Source organism: Loxodonta africana, chromosome X (genome assembly GCF_030014295.1).
Source record: "Loxodonta africana isolate mLoxAfr1 chromosome X, mLoxAfr1.hap2, whole genome shotgun sequence".
NCBI lineage: Eukaryota > Metazoa > Chordata > Mammalia > Proboscidea > Elephantidae > Loxodonta > Loxodonta africana.
In genome coordinates, this window is record NC_087369.1 from 8,051,947 (window position 1) to 8,072,792 (window position 20,846).

The 20,846-nt window shown below is 44.7% G+C and overlaps 1 protein-coding gene across 4 annotated transcripts in view; it reads left to right on the plus strand.

Annotated features, from left to right (window-relative positions):
* The window catches only part of LOC100659001 (steroid sulfatase), a 196,239-nt gene that overhangs the window by 123,412 nt on the left and 51,981 nt on the right, over nucleotides 1-20,846 (plus strand). For all 4 annotated transcript variants that reach the window (XM_010600188.3, XM_023539677.2, XM_003420630.4 and 1 more), the window contains exon 8: nucleotides 11,712-11,849. In XM_010600188.3, coding sequence (XP_010598490.3) covers nucleotides 11,712-11,849 — 138 coding nt within the window. The remainder of the gene's footprint in view (nucleotides 1-11,711; nucleotides 11,850-20,846) is intronic.

The window sequence follows — 20,846 nt, forward strand, 5'->3', positions numbered from 1 at the left end:
CCCCTTAAGCAATAACTCCCCCTTGTCCCATCCCACCTGCCCTTGGTAACCACTAATTAACTTAGGTCTCTATGTATTTGCCTGTTGTCGATATTTCATGAGAGTGGGATCCTACAATATTTGTTGTTTTGTGATTTTGTGTCCTTTTCTGAAATACTTAGCTTGATGTTTTCAGGGTTCATCCATGCCCTAACTTGTATCAGAACTTCCTTCCTCCTTACCGATGGAACCATTGTATGGATGGACCACATTTTGTTTATTCATCTGTGGACGGGTGTCATTAACACGTTATTATTTTCTTTTAAATTGTGATGAGAATATACACAACAAAACCTTCACCAGTCAACAGTTTTCACGTGTACAGTGTGGTGATATTGGTTACGTTCTTTGTGTTGTTCAACCTTTCTCTCTATCCTTTTCCAAATTGTTCCACCATCCTTAACATAAGTTTAATGCCCCCCCCAAGTAAAAATTCCCTCTTTCCGTCTCCCTCCCACCGCTTGTAACCACTGATAATCTTTGGTTTCTATATATTTGCTCATTTCATGTACCTGAAATCACATAGTATTTGTCCTTTTGCAGTGCATGTATTTCACTCAGCATAATGTTTCAAGGTTCATCCATGCGGTGGCATGCATCAGGACCTCATTCCTCTTCACGGCTGAGTAGTACTCCGTTGTGCGGGATAACGCCACATTTTGCTTAGCCATTCATCTCTCCATGAACCTATTCTTGGTTTGAAATTTATGCTTCAGTTATGCTCGTATAGAAAGCTTAAGGTCAGTCACTGTATCAGAAAACTTGTGACAAGGCAGCAAAAAAAAAGGAAGTATATATATATATATATGTATATGGACACTCTGGTGCTGGAAGCGGGGCCAATACGGAAGAATGGACAGCTGCTTCCGGCGAGCCCTCTTTACAACAAAGACCCGAAAAAACAAGGGAAACAAGTATATTTGTGACCAGCTGGGAGCCCTGAGCACCAAAGGCAAACTTAGACAATGAATTGAGGGGCAGGGGGAGGAAGAGGCCGTCCAGAAGCGGAGAGGAGTGGCCGGACCTGAATCGCGGGGAGCCCTCGGGCCCCATTCCTGGAGTGGCTGCGGCGGCGGGCTGGTCCTAGCGTTGGGCCGCAGTTTCCTCAGGGAGAAGCAGCAGCCACACAGCCCACTCATACCTCCAGAACCTGAGCAGAAGGGCGCTCTTGGCAAAAGCTAAGGACTTGCGGATATTTTACCGCGCCCCCCCACCCCCAAGACGCCTTCAGCAGCTGTTGATCTCCCTGGGCCTGAAAAAAAAACAAACCCTGGTGGCGTAGTGGTTAAGTGCTACGGCTGCTAACCAAAAGGTCAGCCGTTCGAATCCACCAGGCGCTCCTTGGAAGCTCTATGGGGCAGTTCTACTCTGTCCTAAAGGGTCACTATGAGTTGGAGTCCATTCTGCAAAACACCCCTTTAAAAGTGTTAAAAAGCAAAAATGTCACTGTGAGGACTAAAGTGTGCCTGACTCAAAACATGGTATTTTCAGTTGTCTCATATGCATTCAAAAGCTATACAATGAATAAGGAAGGCTGAAAAGGAATTGATGCCTTTGAATTGTGGTATTGGCATAGAATATTGAATATATCATGGACTGCCAAAAGAGAACGAACAAATCTGTTCTGTAACATGTACAACCAGAATGCTCCTTAGAAGCAAGGATGGCGAGACTATGTGGACATGTTATCAGGAGGGACCAGCCCCTGGAGAGGGACATCATGCTTGGTAAAGTAGCGGGTCATCGAAAAAGAGGAAGACCTTGGAGGAGATGATTGACACAATGGCTACAACAATGAGCTTGAGCGTAACAACGATTTTGAGGATGGCGCAGGACTGGGCGGTGTTTCAGTCAGTTGTACATAAAGTTGTTATGAGTCGGAACTGACTTGGTGGCACTTAACAACAACGGGTACTAGACGAAGGGGAAGAACAGCAAATGAAGAAAAGGTCATCTATACAACGGCACCGTTCCGGTCTTTCACCTTTCCTGTCTCCTACCTGCAGTGCAAATCCTAAATATGTGTTTATTATTATTTTTTTTATGTTTATTTACTGACGGAAAGGTTGGTGGTTCAGACCCACCCAGAGGTGACTCAGGAGACAGGCCTGATGATCTGCTTTTGAAAGACCATGCATTGAAAACCGTAAGGAGCACAGTTCTACTCTGACACACATGAGGTCGCCATGAGTCAGAATCGACTCGACAGCAATTAACAACAACAAAAACAACCATATAGAATACAAAAAACCAAGCCCAGTGCCGTCGAGTCGATTCCCACTCATAGCGACCATTATAGGACAGAGTAGAACTGCCCCACAGAGTTTCCAAGGAGCTCCTGGCATATTCAAACTGCCGACCCTTTGGTTAGCAGCCGTAGCACTTAAACACTACACCACCAGGGTATAGGTACCTATTTATTAAATCGTTTGAAACTCTAGCCAGATCTCGTTATCAGAGTGATTCTCATCTATAAAAGACCAACCATCTTTTTTTTTTTTTTTTTAAATAAGTCAACCTTTATTAACCATTTAGACATTAACCTCAAAGACTGGTCTTTGGACCAGCACCATCAGCAACTCTTGTGAGCTGGTTGGAAATGCGGGTCCTCGGCCCACGCTGTCAATTTGTGGAATTAGAATCTTCGTTTTAACATGATCCCCAGATGATTCACAAGGACTCTAGTGTTTGAGGAACACTGATATGTAATAGATATGCACTCACGGCAACCCCATGTCCAAGAGAGTGAACCGTTGCCGGGTCCTACACTGTCTTTGTGATCATTGGTATGCTGTAGTCCTTTGTTTCGGCCACTGTGTCTTCTGAGTGCCTTCCGACCTAGGGGCTCGTCTTCCAGCACTGTATGGTACCGTGTTCTGTTGTGATCCATAAGATTTTCACTGGCTGATTGTCAGAAGTAGATCACCAGGCCTTTCTTTGGCGTCTGTCTTAGTCCGGAAGCTCTGCTGAAACCAGCTCACCGTGAGTGACCCTGCTGGCACTGGGTACAGAGAAGAATTTATCCTCTCCCTGAAGACCGTCAAGTGGAGGGTTTCATGCTCCTCTGTCATCTGTGTCGGGCAGTATGTGGTTTTGTGCAGTGTAAGTTGGTTACTACAAAGTCTGAACCACTCTCGAGTCTCTGGGTGGTATACGTGATTAAAAGTGCCCACCTGCTAACCAAAAGGCTTTTGTTTGTCTGTGTATCTAAGTACCTGTAGTCTATATATCTAATATATCTATGGAATCCCTGGATTGTACAAACGGTTACTACACGGGGCTGCCAACCGTAAAGGTTTGAAATTCAAGTCCATCCAAAGACACCTTGGAAGAAAGGCCTGGCAGTATACTTCCGAAAAATCAGCCATTGAAAACATTATGGAGCACAGTTCTACTCTGACACACGTGGGGGTGCCCTTAGTCAGAATCCACTCGACGACAACTGGTTTTTTTTTCTCTGATTCAGTCATTAGTGGAGATCGTGGCCACCCTCCTCTTGTATACCAAAAAAAAAAAAAAAACCAAACTCATTGTCATAGAGTCGATTCCGACTCAGTGACCCTATAGGACAGAGTACAACTGTCCCTTAGGGTTTCCAAGGAGCAGCTGGTGGATTCGAACTGCCGATCTTTTCATTAGCAGCCAAGTGCTTAACCACTGCACCACCAGGGTTCCTTCTCATACGCAGAAGATGCAAATCCATGGTGCAGTTCACCCTTTTGCTCTCAGTTCTTCAGTTCCTGAAACCACCCTGTGAATGTTTCACTTCCACACCTGCTCAGCTCTGGACGGCCAGGTGATATTTGACTAACTGAGTGCTGAACAAACAGCCCGGGACGCAGGAGGTGGATGTAATCCAAGTACAACCGCAAAGTAAGACATGGCAGCCTTTACTTAACTATTACAATATTTTGCTTGTCTCTTTCTAAAAATACCCCCAAATGAAATAACCAGTAAAAAGCCTTGACAAACAACAACAAAAACCCTCAAAACCCAGCCCATCATTTTTGTATCTCAGCCAACTTATGGAATGCAGATGAATAATCCAGTTTTGAGAGCCTTGGTCCTATACTGTTGTATGCTTTAGTGTGTAACCTTTTGGACTGGATTTTATACTCTAGATCTATCACATGCTTTCAGTTGTCTCAACTGTGGATCCCTTGAGCTTCATAGAGCTGGTGAAGGTCAGCACTGAACTTTTGGAAGTCTTGAGCATTTGTTTCAGGAGGATGTACCAGGTGAAGGTCACATCTATTAAATGGACGTTTCTTCTAACTGGGGACAGTAAATCCATTTGTAAGGTGACAGACGTGTCCTGATACATGGGGTGTTGGTTATGTCTTTAATCCTGCATACACTAGCAAAGAATTGCCTTTCTACGGCAATGATAGCAGGCTCTCCTGAGCCAAGATGTGGTTCGGGACGGCATCAGAACACAGCAGCTATGGCATCTAGCATTCTACGTGGCCAAATGAGTAGAACTGCCCCGTAGGGTTTCCAAGGAGTGGCTGGTGGATTTGAACTGCCGACCTTTCTTGTTGGCAGCTGATTTCTTAACCACTGTGCCACCAGGGCTCCGTAGCCACCACTAGGTAGAGCAATGAGTAACTCTATCTTAAAGGAATTGATTTGGGATCAACATGTTTGGTTTTTGGTTTTTGTTTATCTTGAAGGAATCCATGCATGGGTGGTGCAAATGGTTAACATGTTTGGCTACTAACCAGAAGGATGGAGGTTTGAGAGCACCTAGAGGTGCCTTGGAAGAAAGGCCTGGCAATCTACGTCTAAAAAATCAGCCACGAAAACCCTATGGAGCACCGTTCTACTCTGGCACACGTGGGGGCGCCGTGAGCCGGAATCGAGTCCACGGCAACTCGTTTTTTTTTTGTTTTGTTCTGTTTTTATTTTACTTAAAACTGCCTTCAGTGGGAATTTGAGGACCACCATCAAACTGCTGGCCAGATGAAGGACTTACTTGCTCACCAATACAGTTTTAGGGGAATGATTTAGGACTTCTCTGTGTTATCCGGAGTTACCTTGAGTAGGTGGAAATTCTTTCTTAATTGTTCCTGGTGGGTGGCTGCTTAAGGAGATTTTTTTTTCCCCCTGAATTAGCCTGATGCTTCCAAAAGTGTAAATAATTGCATCATAAGTTTTGCTGTAATATTTTCTCTGCATCTACGTGCCTTTTAGGGAAAAAGAGAAAACTAAATTAGTAGAAGTGACAAGGCTTCATTTAGGCAAACTGGTATTTTTAACTCCATTGTTGGAGTTAAGAGGAGCCCAGGTAGTGCAATAGTTAAAGTGCTCGGCTGTTAATGGAAAGATCAACACTTTAAACCCACCAGCCACTCTCTGGGAGAAAAGACGTGGTGGTCTGCTCCCATAAAGATTACAGCCTTGGAAGCCCTATGGAGCAATTCTACTTGGTCACATGGGGTCACCGTAAGTCTGAATCGACTTGGGGCATCCAGCAACAACAGCTGTTTGTCATGGAGGGGGGGATCTGTCCTGCTTTTAAACATTATGGGAGGCATTGGAAGGAGACCTGGTGGATCAGTGGTTAAAAAGTGCTCAGCTGCTAACCTAAAGGTTTGAACCTACCAGCCACTCCATGGCAGAAAAGACCTGGCCATCTGCACTGATAAAGATTACAGCCTTGGAAACCCTATAGAGCAGTTCTGCTTTGTGCTACAGGGTAGCTATGAGCCAGAATTGACCGGACAACAGTGAGTTTGAGTTTTGGTTTGGTAGTCTGTATGCGGAGTCCTTGGGTGGTACAAACCACGCTCAGCTGCTAACTGAAAGGTTGGAGGTTCAAGTCCACCCAGATGCACCTTGAAAGAAAGACCTGGCAATCTACTTCCAAAAGGCCAGCCATTGGAAGCCCTGTGGGGCAGTTCTGCTCTGTCTGTAGGGTCACTATAGTCGGAACCAACTCGACAGCAATGGTTCAATCGGAGAAATGGCTCATGGGGCTTTCACTGAGGAACGGCCCTGGACGGAGTATTTTGCATGCAGTTCCTCATTGCTTCCTCATGGCAACCCTGGGGTGGTATCCATTATCATCACCAGCACTGCCGTGGATTGAATTGTGTCCCCCAAATTGTGTCAGCCTGGCTAGGCCGTGATTCCCAGTATGGTACGGTTGTCCTCCATTTTGTAGTCTGAGGTAATGGTCCTATTGTTGTAAATCCTAGTCTCTACGCCCATGGTTATGGTGCCATTATGGAGTGAGCTTTACATTATGTTCATGAGGCAGGATTAGGTCATGTTAATGGGGATTAGGGGGGATACAACTCGCTTACTCAGGCCACAGTCCTGATCCCATGTAAGAGGAGTTTCTCTGGGGTGTGGCCTGCATCACCTTTTATCTTACAAGAAATACAAGGAAAGAGAAGCCAGCAGAAAGGAGGGACCTACTAACACCAAGAAAGAAGAGCCCTGAGCGGAGTGCATCCTTTGGACCTGGGGTCCCTGCACTGAGAATCTTGTAGACCAAGGGAATATTGATGCCAAGACACATGGAGATCTCCAAGAAACGCTGGGCCCACAGATGTTGAAAGGAGACAAGGACCTTCTCTCAGGGTTGACAGAGAGAGAAAGCCTTCCTGTAGAGCTGGCACCCTGAATTTGGACTTCTAGCCTCCTGAACTGTGAGAGAATAAATTTCTGTTCGTTAAAGCCATCCACCGTGGCATTTCTGTTATAGCAGCGCTAGATGATTAAGACAGGCACAGAGACAGAGAATCTGTGAGCAAGCAGGGACGCAGGGCCAAGCCAGGCGTGTAAACCAGGACACGGAAACCACAGCTTCAGCACCAGGTTCTGTGAGGCGTCATCTCTCTCCCGTGAGACCTGGAATCCTGCCTGGACGTGGGAGACCTGTCCTCTCCTGCGCTGCCTTATCACGCTGCCTTTCTCCTTCTTTTTTTTTTTTCAGTTGTTGTAAAAATATAGATAGTGCAACATACGCCAATCCAACATTTTTCAGAGGTACAATTCGGTCACACCAATGACGTCAAGCACGTTGAGCAACCATCACTGCTGCCTGTTGCCAGATTTTCCATCACCCTAAATAAAAACTCACTGCTTCTTAAGCCATGACTCCCTTTTACTGCCTCCCTCCCATCCCTGGAAACCACTCTACACATTGACCTATTGGAGATATTCCATGTAAGTGTGATCCTGTGATATTTGTCCTTTTGTGACTGACTTACTTCACTCGCTGACCATTTTTAAGGATCATCCATGCCGTAGCACGTGCCGGAAATTCATTTCTCTTTAAAACCAGAAACCAAACCAAATCCATTGCCATCGAGTTGATTCCGACTCATAGCGGCCCTGTAGGGCAGAGTAGAACTGCCACAAGGAGCGCCTGGTGGATTTGAACTGCCACCCTTTTGGTTAGCAGCCGTAGCACTTAACCACTGTGCCACCAGGGTTTCCTCATTTTTCTGTAGTGCTGACTAATATTCCACTAAGGAGCCCTAATGGTGTGGTGGGTAAGCACTCGGCTGCTAACTGATAGGTCTGTGGTTCAAACCCACCAGCTGCTCCTTGGGAGAAAGATGTGGCAGTCTGTTTCTGTAAAGTGACAGCCTTGGAAACCCTATGGGGCAGTTCTACTCTGTCCTATAGGGTTGCTATGAGTTGGAATCGACTCAATGGCAATGGCTTTGTTTCTTTTTTTTAATGGGAATGGCTAGTAGTGGCTGAACACTTGGTCGTGGAGGGAACTCTCTAGACTCTAAACTTCCTTTGCAACCCACATCCCCATCCACAGAACAAAGGAGCCAGCCTGTCCCACCTCCAAGGGTTCTTGTTTTGGATCACAAAAGCCTGGTCTGGAAGTGCTGGTGTTTGATAAGCACTCACTTGTTGTCTCCAGTTAAATAACCAAGTGCTCTTGAAATGGCTTATTTCCCATATTTGTTTCATTCAAGGGAGTGATGTAAGAACACTCTGGAAAGAAAACATTTCATTTATAAGCTATCCTGCAGCCCACAATTGGTAATTCAAAACTATCATCTGAAATAAATTGGTATCATTACACCTTGAGAGCCTTGCTAAAAAATCCTATTTGTGGACCTCAGCCGTGCGATGGATAGCTCTGGAAACAAGAATAATACAGCTGTCTTTTCCCCCACGGGAGACGTCTGTTCAGAATTTTTCAGAGAGAAATAGGTTACCCCTTTATAGGATCCATCTTATGAAAAGTTAAATGGTTTAATGGTCTCTGGGCTTTACAAATGAGATTCTGCCTTAAAACTTAAACAGGACAGAATCCAGAGTGTGGGTTTCAGGGCCGTGTATACACTCATGTGAGCTCGGCTACATTCTCTTGTTTTAATTCCAGCCTGGTCGTAAATGGCACCTTTGATGGCGGAGATAAAGTTATCACGCTAGGCAACGAGTCAGAAACATGGATGGGGAGAAGGTAAATACGTTAGGATGTTTGTTTGCAATTAGGGGACAATGTTCAGGGAACCATAATAGGTTGGGGCAGGATGCAGCATGTTTTAGGACAAGGATTCTGTATGATAAATGCCAGTGCGAGTTTGTCTGGAGACGAGAGTAGCCGAGAGAGGAACTGTAACTAGGAGATGCGGGTGGCTTGGACAGAGAGTGAGATGCCAGCAAGAGCTGTCCCTGAGCCTGCCCCAGCCTTTAACGGACAGCCCAGCTTGTGTACCAGTTACCCGTTGCCCTGGAGTCAGCTCCAACTCATGGCAGCCCCTCGTGTGTCAGAGTACAACTGTGCTTCGTAGGGTTTTCGGTGGCTGATTTTTCAGAAGTAGATCACCAGGCCTTTCTCCTGACGTGCCTCCCAGAGGGTTTGAACCACCAATCTTTCAGTGAGCACTTAACCGTTTGCACCACTTGAGCCTACAGCTGAAATGCATCTACTTGAATTCAGAATCACCAGGTCAAAGCACGCTGGGTGTGTGAAGATGAATAAAGCAGTTGCTGTCGGATCCACTCTGACTCATGGCTACCCGGTGTGTGTGGTGTGTGTCAGAGTAGAATTCTGCTCCGTAGGCTTTTCAATGGCTGCACTTTTTTCTTTTTTAATTGTACTGTAGATGAACGTTTACAGAACAAACTAGATTCTCATTAAGCACGTAGTACGTGTATTGTTTTATGACATTGGTTAACAACCCCATGACATGTCAACATGGTTGCTTCTCGACCTTGGTTCCCCATTACCAGCTTTCCTGTTCCCTCTTGCCTTCTAGTCCTTGCCCCTGGGCTGGTGTGCCCCTTTAGTCTTGTTTTGTTCCATGGGCCTGTCCAATCTTTGGCTGAAGGGTAAACCTCAGGAGTGACTTCATTACTGAGCTGAAAGGGTGTCTGGGGACCATACTCTCAGGGCTTTTCCAGTCTCTGTCAGACCAGTAAGTCTGGTCTTTTTTTGTGAGTTAGAATTTTGTTCTCCATTTTTCTCCAGCTCTGTCTGGGACCCTCTATTGTGATCTCTGTCAGAGAAGTCAGTGGTGGTAGCCAGGCACCATCTAGTTTGGATACACTGTTTCAGATTTGGGTGTTTATTGTAAGTGTTAACAAAGGATAGTCATAAAATATTTCCGGTCATACTTGTTCCTATTAAGAGGAAAACTGAGGTTTCAGCTTTCCCATTCAATGTTGTTGTTGTTCTTGTTGTTATTGGGTGCCATCAAGTTGATTTCTGACTCACAGAGACCCCATGCAACAGAGTAGAATTCCCCGATCCCTTTCAAGATCTAATAATTTTCTGCTTTGAATTTTTTCTTGATGCCATACCTTTTCAGTAGTGGGATTCATGCTGAGTCATTGAGTCTATTTAAATTTTTGGTTGGTAATATGGATTTTGAGAAATATTAAGGGAGCCTGTCTGATCCACTGGTCTTGGGTAGCAGGCTTTATTGTGAGGTGCCTTCCATTTGGGTACATGAGGCACCTCCACTTTTGTCTAATACCCCAGCTATTTTGCTTCAGTGAATGTTTCTTTTGCCCTTCACCGTTACACAAGTCCCCACTGCTGAAGGGAAGCAAATACTTTCAGCAGGAAAAGTGTACTCCCAAAGAACTCCAGAGGCATAAAAATAGGTGGGTTGCCACATGTTCATGAGTCATGAAAGCGTTATAGGGTGTCTTCAGCTGTAATCTTTACAGGAGCAGATCACCAGGTCTTTTCTCCTGTGAAGCCGCTGGTGGCTTCAAACCACTGACCTTTAGGTTTGCAGTAGAGTGCATAACCATTGTGCCACTAGGGCTCCATTTTTCCTGTTCACTAAGGAAAAATAATAGACTTCTTTATAACCTTAGTGCCATCACAGGCTGATGAGAATGACAAGTTGGCTGCTCTCTCTGCCACCTTCCTTCAAGTGGAGCATGATCCATGAGCCTGATATTTTCTAGAATATTTCGTTGGCTGTCTCTACAGATCCACTCCAATGATGCTTCTAAATGACACTTAATGCGATGACTGAATCTTCCTGGTGTCTTTGCCAAGAACCCTGCCTATGTCCTGTAATTAGGAGGACGTTCTAAATCACATCTCACCTCCTCACAGGGTCAGCATGAACAGGTTCCAATACACAAGCACATTTCTGTGTTGCCTTGTATATTGTTGACTGAGTTGTCGTTAGGTGTTATCGAATCAGCTCCAACGCATAGTGACCCTGTGTACAACAGGATGAAATGTTGCCTGGCCCTGCACCATCTTCACAGTCATTTCTATGTTTGAGTCCATTGTTGCAGCCACTGGGTCGATTCATCTTGTTGAGGGTCCTCCTCTTTTCCTCTTTTTCACTGACCTTCTATTTTACCAAGCTTGATGTCCTTCTCCAGGGACTGATCCTTCTTGATAACATGTCCAAAGTACATGAGATGAAGTCTCACCATCCTCACTTCTTCACTTCTAAGGAACATTCTGGTTGTATTTCTTCCAAGATAGATTTGTTTGTTCTTCCGACAACACTGTAATTCGAACGCATCAATTCTTCTTCTGTCCTTATTGTTTATTGTCCAGCTTTCACATGCGTACAAGGCTATTGAGAATACCAAGGGTCAGGTGTACCTTAGTCATCAAAGTGAAGCTATTAAGCCATTGTCATCAAGTCTATTCCGACTCATAGCGACCATATAGGACAGGGTAGAACTGCCTCATAGGGTTTCCGAGGAGTGCCTGGTGAATTTGAACTGCTGACCTTTTGGTTAGCAAGTGTAGCTCTTCACCACTACACCACCAGCGTTTTCCATCAAAGTGAAATCTTTGCTTTTTTGGCTTTTAAAGAGGTTGCCATAGTGATTAAGAGTTCAGCTGCTAACCAAAAGGTCAACAGTTTAAACCCACCAGCCACTCCTTGGAAACAATATGGGGCAGTTCTGCTCTGTCCTGTAGGGTCTCTATGCATCGGAATAGACTTGATGGCAGTGGGTTTCGGTTTTAGGTTTTTGTGCAGCAGATTTGCCCAGCGCACTAAGCCATTTGATTTCTTGACTGCTGTGTTCATGGACGTTGGTTGTGGATCTAAGCAAAATGAGTGTCTCTCACACTGTGTATTGTATATTGCATTTTCTTCCCATTTCCATTTAACAGATGAGCCATTGAGTCAGTCAGGACAAACATCTCCCTTTGTTCTGTGAAGATTGGACTGTGTTAAAATTGAGTGTTTTCTCCCCTTTAGGGCAGGTCTTGAATGTTCTGGATGAGATGAAGCTGGCTGATAACACCCTCGTCTACTTTTCATCAGACCAGGGAGCGCATGTAGAAGAAGTGACCCCCAAAGGAGAGGTTCATGGTGGGAGCAACGGGATCTATAAAGGTGAGACGCGCCATATGCAATGTGGTTGCAAAGCCCTCAAAGAATGACATGGCCTCCTTCTAGTTATGGGAAGTGGCCAAAGACTTTTTTTTTTTTAATAATTTATTTTATTTTTGTTGTCGTTCTTGAAAACATACACAGCAGAACACACACCAATTCAACAGTTTCTATGTGTACAATTCGTAACGTTGATGACGCACTTCAGGTTGTGCAACCATCCTCATCCTCCTTTTCTGAGTTGTTCCTCCCACTCACGTAAACTCACTGCCCCGTAAGGTTCCTATCTCATCTTTCGGGTTGCTGTCATCAGGTTGGTCCCACGTAGATGGTCCTTACAAGAGCATAATGCTCAAGGCAGACGTTCTTGACTAGCAAAAGCTCTTAAGCTGTGAATTCGAATGCACACCAGCTGTTTACACAGTTGCAGAGGGGTCATGCTGTTTAACCCCTAGATCAAAGGAGCATCCTTTCTGAGCAATAATGCCTTCAATTTGAAATCAAAGCCTCTTCAAAAGAGCTTTTTTTTATTTGAACTTGGTTATTCTACTGTATTCCTCAGTCAAATCTATCTCACTAATGAAATCTATCAGCTAATTTGATGGAATGGTTAGGATTGAATCACCCTTCTACAAAATCCAACAGGTTATTTTTTGTCATAGCAACATTGCATGCTTGCTGTCCGACTGCATTTAAAAACTAATGATTTAAAGTTATGGGGTAAAGAGGAGTCCTGGTGGTGTAATGGTTAAGCACTTGGCTGCTAAGCAGAAGGTTGGTGATTTGAACCCATCAGTGGCTCCGAGGGAGAAGAGACCTGGCAACCTGCCGCTGTAAAGATTATAGCCTGGGAATCCCTATGGGACGGTTCTACTCTGTCTTATAGAGTTACTGTGAGTTAGAATCTGCCTGATGGCACACAACAACAACAACAAAAAGTAGCATGATGGAGTCCCTGGGTGGCGCAAACCATTAACACACTCGGCTGCTCTTGGATGCTAATCGAAAGATTAGACATTTGAGTACACTCAGAGATGTCTCGGGCAAAAGGCCTGACTATCTACTTCTGAGAAATTGGCCACTGAAAACCCTCTGGAGTACTGCACTCCTTTAAAAAATCACCTATTTGAGACCAAACGGCCAACAATTACTTTAAAACAAAGATGAGAATGTAAGGGGGTGAGGGAAACTAGATGAATGGAAACAGAACAACCAGAACGGAAATAACGAGCATGTTCACCCATTGTGAAGAATGTAACCAACGTCACTGAACAACCTGTGTAGAAATTGTTGAATGGAATCCTAAACTGCTCTGTAAACCTTCACCAAAAATACTATAAAATATTATTTAAAAAAATAAAAAGAAAACCCTCTGGAGCATAGTTCTACTCTAACATACATGTAATCTCCATGAGTCAGAATCCACCCGACAGCAGCTGGTTACTGGTTAGTGGCATTGCTAATTGTTTTTCTTCTTATTTATTTATTTAAGGAAATGTGTTTGCATTGTGATTGTCCTGCTTAGATTTAGGTATGAGTAAATGTCATCCGTCCAAAGACACTAGCATGAGAGATTAGGAGGTAGGGTAGGCTCATATGAATATTTTGAATGTAATTGTGGCCAAATTCTAGAAATCTTGGCAATAAGCCCGTCATATAGTAGTTCCTAGGATAGTTACTTCTGAGACCCTTTTAAGATACTTTTCCTACTGTCCATATGCTTAAAGTGACTTCATCCACCTAATAAAACTAGTTTCATAGGTAAAAATCTGTTTCTCCCCCTGAAGAATTAGTGAATCACTCCATTCGTTTCTAATTAATTTGGCAGCATTCCCCTGCTGAGTTATTATGATTTCCATCAAGAGCCAGATAAATAACAAACGATGAAAAAGTCCCATACCCTCTCCATCAGCCTGTGGCATCATAAATGCGCAAATTCTACCCCTGAAACAGAACGAGTTGCTGTTTAATTGATTTCGACTCACAGCCCCGCCGTGTGTTTCAGAGTAGAACTGTGCTCTGTAGTGTTTCCAACGGCTGATTTTTTCTCCCGAGGCACCTCAGGTGGCCTGGAACCTCCAACCTTTCAGTCGGCTGCTGAGCGCGTTCACCCTCTGTAACACCCAGGGACTCCACAAGTTCCACTGGGCCTTGGGAAATGTTGAAAAAGCTCATGTTGCTACTTTGAGACTTGGGAGTAGAAACCACAGCTTTCAACTAACAGGATTTGGGATTTCCTGGCAATCTGAAATTCTCTCTGTTGTGAAACATGGGTTGTGGCTGTCCAGTTGTGTTCCTGCCTCTGGCCAGGTATTGGGGTCTGTTTAGCTCAGGTGGGCAGGCGAGTCTTGAGAACTCTTTCACTCTCCATTATTACCTGTGTCTAGGTAGTTGACAAGGAGCTCAAGCCAATACTCCTGCAATTTGTAGTTGCTATGAGTCGGAATAGACTCGACGGCAGTGGGTTTGGTTTTTTGGTTTTAGGAAACCCTGGTGTTGTAAGTAGTTAAGCACTCTGCTCCTAACTAAAAAAGTTAGCAGTTCAAATCTACCACATGCTCCTTGGAAACTCTATGGGGCAGTTCTACTGTGTCCTGTAGGGTCGCTATGAGTCAGAATTGCCACGATGGCAACAGGCTTGGGTTTTTTTGTTTGATATCAAAGGAGCAAACGTCGCCATCCGGCCTTTGCTTAATGTGTGCACCAGGGTGTTCAGCACCTTGGGGATTCTCCTTGCAGAAAGAGGTTTAAACTAACTTGTGGGTGCTCCTTCCCAGATTACATTGCTGGCTTCTCTTCTGGCCAACCTTTCAAAGGTGGAGGGCTCTGGCGCTCTGTCCTGGACCTCCTACCCTTCTGTTATGCATTGAATTGCATCCCCCAGAAATGTGTGTCAACTTGGCTAGGCCATTATTCCCAGAATTGTGTGACTGTCTGCCATTTTGTCATCTGAAGTGATTTTCCTATGTGTTGTAAGTCCTACCTTTACGATGTTATGAGGCAGGATTAGAGGCAGTTATGTTAATGAGACAGGACTCAATCTACAAGATTAGATTGTGTCTTTTGACATGTGAAAGAGAGAAGCAAGCAGAGAGACAGTGGGGCCTTATACCACCAAGAAGCAAGAGCCAGAATAGTGTGTCCTTTGGTTTGGGGGTCCCTGCTCTGAGAAGCTCCTCGACGGGGAAGATTGATGACAAGGAGAACCTTTCCCCAGAGCTGATAGAGAGAGAAAGCCTTCCCATAGAGCTGGCATCCTGAATTTGGACTTCTAGCCTCTTAGACTGTGAGAGAATAAATTTCTCTTTGTTAAAGCCATCCACTTGTGGTATTTCTGTTACATCAGCACTAGATAACTAAGAACCCATTGCCATAGAGCCAATTACTAGTCACAGCAACCGTATGGGACAGAGTAGAAATGCCCCGTAGGGTTTCCAAGGAGCACCTGGTGGATTCAAACTACCTACCTTTTAGTTAGCAGCCGAATTCTTAGCCACTATGCACCAGTGTTTCCAGATAACTAAGACACCCCAAAAATATGTGTTGAAATCCTAATCCTAGGATTAGGAGGTATAGGGGTTAGGATTTTGGGATTGGGGTTTTTATTAGGTTAGTGAGGTTGTATCAGTGTAGGGTGTGTCTTAAACCTAAATCACCTCTGAGATATAAAAAGAGCAGATTGGGCACAGAGAAGCAAGCACAAAAGGAGAGGAAGATACCATGCGGGGATCGCCACAGAACCCAGAACAGAAGCTGGAGAGGGCCTTCCCACAGAGTCCACAGAGAGAGAGCCTTCCCCAAGAGCTGCTGCCATGAATTTGAACTCCTGGCCTCCAGAACTGTGAGAAAATAAATTGCTGTTCAATAAAGCCACTCCTTTGTGGTGTTTGTTATAGCAGCAGCAGGAGACTAAGACACCGTCTGTCTCCACACACTCCAGATGGTTTCATCCAAGCTCATGACCTATTCTGAGTTCTGGTCACTCCTCAGTCACCTGGCCGTGACCCTTCCTTGGAGCCTGTTTTAGTTATCTAGTGCTTCTGTAACAGAAATACCACAAGTGGATGGCTTTCACAAACAGAATTTTATTGTCTCACAGTTTAGGAAGCTAGCAGTCCGAATTCATCCATCCATCCACCCACCCATCCATCTATCTATCCATCCATCCATGTTCACCTGGGTTTGCATCCTAACCCTGCCACTTATTATTTGTGTGGCCTTGTTACACGAGGTCTATGTATATCCATTTCCTCATCTTTAGAATTGGGAAAATAGTATTGTTAGTATAGCAATAGCATAAGGGATTCTTGTGGTGAGAAAACAAACCAGTACTTTGTCAGTGCACCTAGTAAGTATGTTAGAGTGCAAGCTCTCTATCCCGAGAACCTAGAACACAGTACCTGACATGTTTTATGAAATACTTGTTGACTGGATACGTGAATGAGGAAATATTCGAGCTTGGGTTTTAAGGATTTAGAATTTAACTGGGTGAAGAAGGAGATGGAAGAGCATGATAAACCCATTGGTGAACCCGTTGGTATTGGCAGTTGACTGGATATCGGACTTGAAGGCAAAGCAGAAGCCAGGGTTGCCTCCCAGGTTTATGGCTTGCGTGGTTGTGTGGATAGAGGTACCCTTCATGGAATTAGGACTTGTGGGCAGAGATCCATATTAGGATTACATGGGGAGAAAGCATGAGACCATTAAGGGTAAGAAGAGAAGAAGGTCAAGGGGCAAATATTGAGGAACTTTAACATAAAATGTGAGCTGAAAGATGTTGATATAATAAAAAAAAGAGTGACAGGGAGAGAGTGGTTGGTGACATTGGAAGGAAACCGGGAAAGAAGAAAAGATTATGGGAAGGGCGTGTTCAGTAGAAACAAATGCTGCTGGAAGGCCATGTAAAGATGAGAACCCAAAGAGTCCGCTGTATTTAAGGCACATGATGGTCACTTGTGATGTTACTAAGTCCGTTTCCAGTGGAGAGGTGAAGGCAGGGGTCAGATGGAGTCGGGTGGTAGAAGGAGAGAAGTTTTTCAAATTGTTTTAGGAAATTCGGCAAGGTAGGCAGAGAAAGGAGGAAATATTTATCAGGGAATGTTGGAGTCTATTTTAAGATACAAGAGATGATAGAGAATGTCAAATTCCTGAGGAGGTGATGGGAGATGAAACCCAATCTGTCTATGGAGGATTAGTCATTGGAAGGGGGAGAGACCTTGTCTTCTATACAAAGGAGCGAGGAGAGCAAATGCTGATGGGTTTCAATGTTTAGTGGCTGAAGTTGAGGGTGTTCCCAAGTGAAGCCTTCAGTTTTCTCTCTGCGGAAGGAAGAGGAAGTTATCTGCTGAAGGAGGTTGGGTGTGGTGAGGTGAGGAGGGGACTCCAGAAGTGTGTGAAACATCAATGTGACACATAGGACCATGGGAGAGGGTTGGGACCACAGTTGCATTTGAGTATCACTCTCTTACAATAAGAAGTCCTTGGGTGGAGCAGATGGTTATGCACTCAACTGCTAGCCCAAAGTGTGGCTGTTCTAACTCACTCAGGTGCTGCGGAAGAAAGGCCTGTTGATCTGCTTCTGAGAGGTGACAGCCTTGAAAACTCTATAGAGCGGTTCTGCTTTACACACAGGGAATCACCATGAGTCTGAATCGACTAGATGGCAACTATCAACAACAAATCCAAAAACAAAAAAAAACAAAGACCAAACCCATTGCCATCAAGTCAATTCCGACTCGTAGTGACCCTATAGGGCAGAGTAGAACTGCTCCATAGGGTTTCCAAGGAGCGGGTGGTGGATTTGAACTGCTGACCTTTTGGTTAGCAGCCAAGCTGTTAACCAGTGTGCCACCAGGGCTTCAACAACAACTCTTAAAATAGCAATCCTGGGAGGCGGGGCCAAGGTGGCGGACTAGGTAGACGCTACCTCGGATCCCTCTTGCAACAAAGACTCGGAAAAACAAGTGAATCCATCACATTGATAACAATCTACGAACCCTGAACAACAAACTCAGATTTAGAGACGGAGAACGAACAAATATGGGGAAGCAGCGATTGTTTTCAGAGCCTGGAGCCAGCATACCAGTCAGGTAACCTTTCGCGCCCAATTTAGGGCAGAGCCCAGGGGAGCAGATGGCACAAACAAGGGGCCCAGCCCTACCCCCCGAACTCACCCCAGGAGGGGGCCCAGCTGGTTTGCGCGGGCGGCGTGGCGACACAGACGGTGGGAGAAGTCCCGGGGAGGCAGTGACTGGTCTTGGAGCGGGGAGAGCAGCGTCCCAGCCGGGGAACCGTCCCGCCGGGATTTTGACTGGGCTCAGGCACGGCACAAGCACAGAGAGCTACTCCACTCCCCTGAACTCACCCCGGGAGGGGGACCAGCCGGTTCGCGCAGGCGGCGTGGCGACGCAGCCGGTGGGAGAAGTCCCTGGGAGGCAGCGACTGGTCTTGGAGCGGGGAGAGCAGCGTCCCAGCCGGGACACGCGGTCACGGCACAAGCACGGGGAGCTGCTCCACTCACCTGAACTAACCCCGGGAGGTGGCCCAGGCGGTTCTTGGAGGCGGTACGGCGACGCGGCTGGCAGGACGAGAAGTCCCCAGGAGGCAGCGACTGATTTTGGAGTCGAGAGAGCACCGTCCCAGCAGGGGAACCTTGGCGCTGGGCATGGGGCTGGCAGAGAAGGATCTGACCGTGACTTCAGCAGGCCAGACCCCCCGGGGGCAATCTCCACACAGCCAGCACACATAGGCGACGCGCCCCGCGGGAATCTCAGATATAATAGTCATTCCAAGCAAGACAAGCAACTCAGGCTATATTCTGAGGTGCTACTCTCCTATCTCTCTGATCCCTCCCCCACTCTCCCCAGGCGGCTTCCTTAACATCTGAATTGCCTGAGCCAGAGGGAGAACGGCTCCTCTGGCTCCGAGGCGGCTTTGCTTCCCGCCCCCCCCCCTTTTTTTTTCTTTTGGTCTTTTCCTAACCCACTCTTTCGGCCTGAGAGAAGGAACAACAACAACAAAAAAAAACCCAGGGACCAAAAATCCACCCCTAATTGGACTAAAAATACATAACCAGCTACAGCCAAGCATATACGATCCAAACCTCAGACTTTCATCCTTACAGGGAACAAGGTGGCAGTTATAATCCAAAGGCAATTCTGATAGGGATCTGACTGCATTTTTTTTTAGCGGATTTTCTGGAAAAACTAGTTTCCCAGTGATGGCTCGGAGACAGCAGTCCATATCAAACCACATAAAGAAGCAGACCATGACAGCTTCTCCAACCCCCCAAACAAAAGAATCAAAATCTTTCCCAAATGAGGATACAATCCTGGAATTATCAGATACAGAATATAAAAAACTAATTTACAGAACGCTTCAAGACATCAGAAACGAAATAAGGCAAACTGCAGAAAAAGCCAAGGAACACACTGATAAAACTGTTGAAGAACTCAAAAAGATTATTCAAGAACATAGTGGAAAAATTAATAAGTTGCAAGAGTCCATAGAGAGACAGCATGTAGAAATCCAAAAGATTAACAATAAAATTACAGAATTAGACAATGCAATAGGAAGTAAGAGGAGCAGACTCGAGCAATTAGAATGCAGACTGGGACATCTGGAGGACCAGGGAATCAACACCAACATAGCTGAAAAAAAATCAGATAAAAGAATTTAAAAAAATGAAGAAACCCTAAGAATCATGTGGGAATCTATCAAGAAGGATAACTTGCGTGTGATTGGAGTCCCAGAACAGGGAGGGGGGACAGAAAACACAGAGAAAATAGTTGAAGAACTCCTGACACAAAACTTCCCTGACATCATGAAAGACGAAAGGATATCTATCCAAGATGCTTATCGAACCCCATTTAAGACTGATCCAAAAAGAAAAACACCAAGACATATTATCATCAAACTCGCCAAAACCAAAGAAAAAGAGAAAATTTTAAAAGCAGCCAGGGAGAAAAGAAAGGTCTCCTTCAAGGGAAAATAAATAAGAATAAGTTCAGACTACTCAGCAGAAACCATGCAGGCAAGAAGGGAATGGGATGACATATACAGAACACGGAAGGAGAAGAACTGCCAGCCAACGATCATATATCCAACAAAACTCTCTCTGAAATATGAAGGCGAAATTAAGATATTTACAGATAAACACAAGTTTAGAGAATTTGCAAAAACCAAACCAAAGCTACAAGAAATACTAAAGGATATTGTTTGGTCAGAAAACCAATAATATCAGATACCAGCACAACACAAGATCACAAAACAGAACGTCCTGATATCAACTCAAATAGGGAAATCACAAAAACAAACAAATTAAGATTAATTTAAAAAAAATACACATAACAGGGAATCATGGAAGTCAATAGGTAAAAGATCACAATAATCAAAAAGAGGGACTAAATACAGGAGGCATTGAACTGCCATATGGAGAGCGATACAAGGCGATATAGAACAATACAAGTTAGGTTTTTACTTAGAGAAATAGGGGTAAATAATAAGGTAACCACAAAGAGGTATAACAACTCCATAACTCAAGATAAAAGCCAAGAAAAACGTAACAACTCAACTAACATAAAGTCAAACACTACGAAAATAAGGATCTCACAATTTACTAAGAAAAACATCTCAGCACAAAAAAGTATGTGGAAAAATGAAATTGTCAACAACACACATAAAAAGGCATCAAAATGACAGCACTAAAAACTTATTTATCTATAATTACACTGAATGTAAATGGACTAAATGCACCAATAAAGAGACAGAGAGTCACGGACTGGATAAAGAAACACGATCCATCTATATGCTGCCTACAAGAGACACACCTTAGAGACACAAACAAACTAAAACTCAAAGGATGGAAAAAATATATCAAGCAAAAAAGAAGAGGAGTAGCAATATTAATTTCTGACAAAATAGACTTTAGACTTAAATCCACCACAAAGGATAAAGAAGGACACTATATAATGATAAAAGGGACAATTGATCAGGAAGACA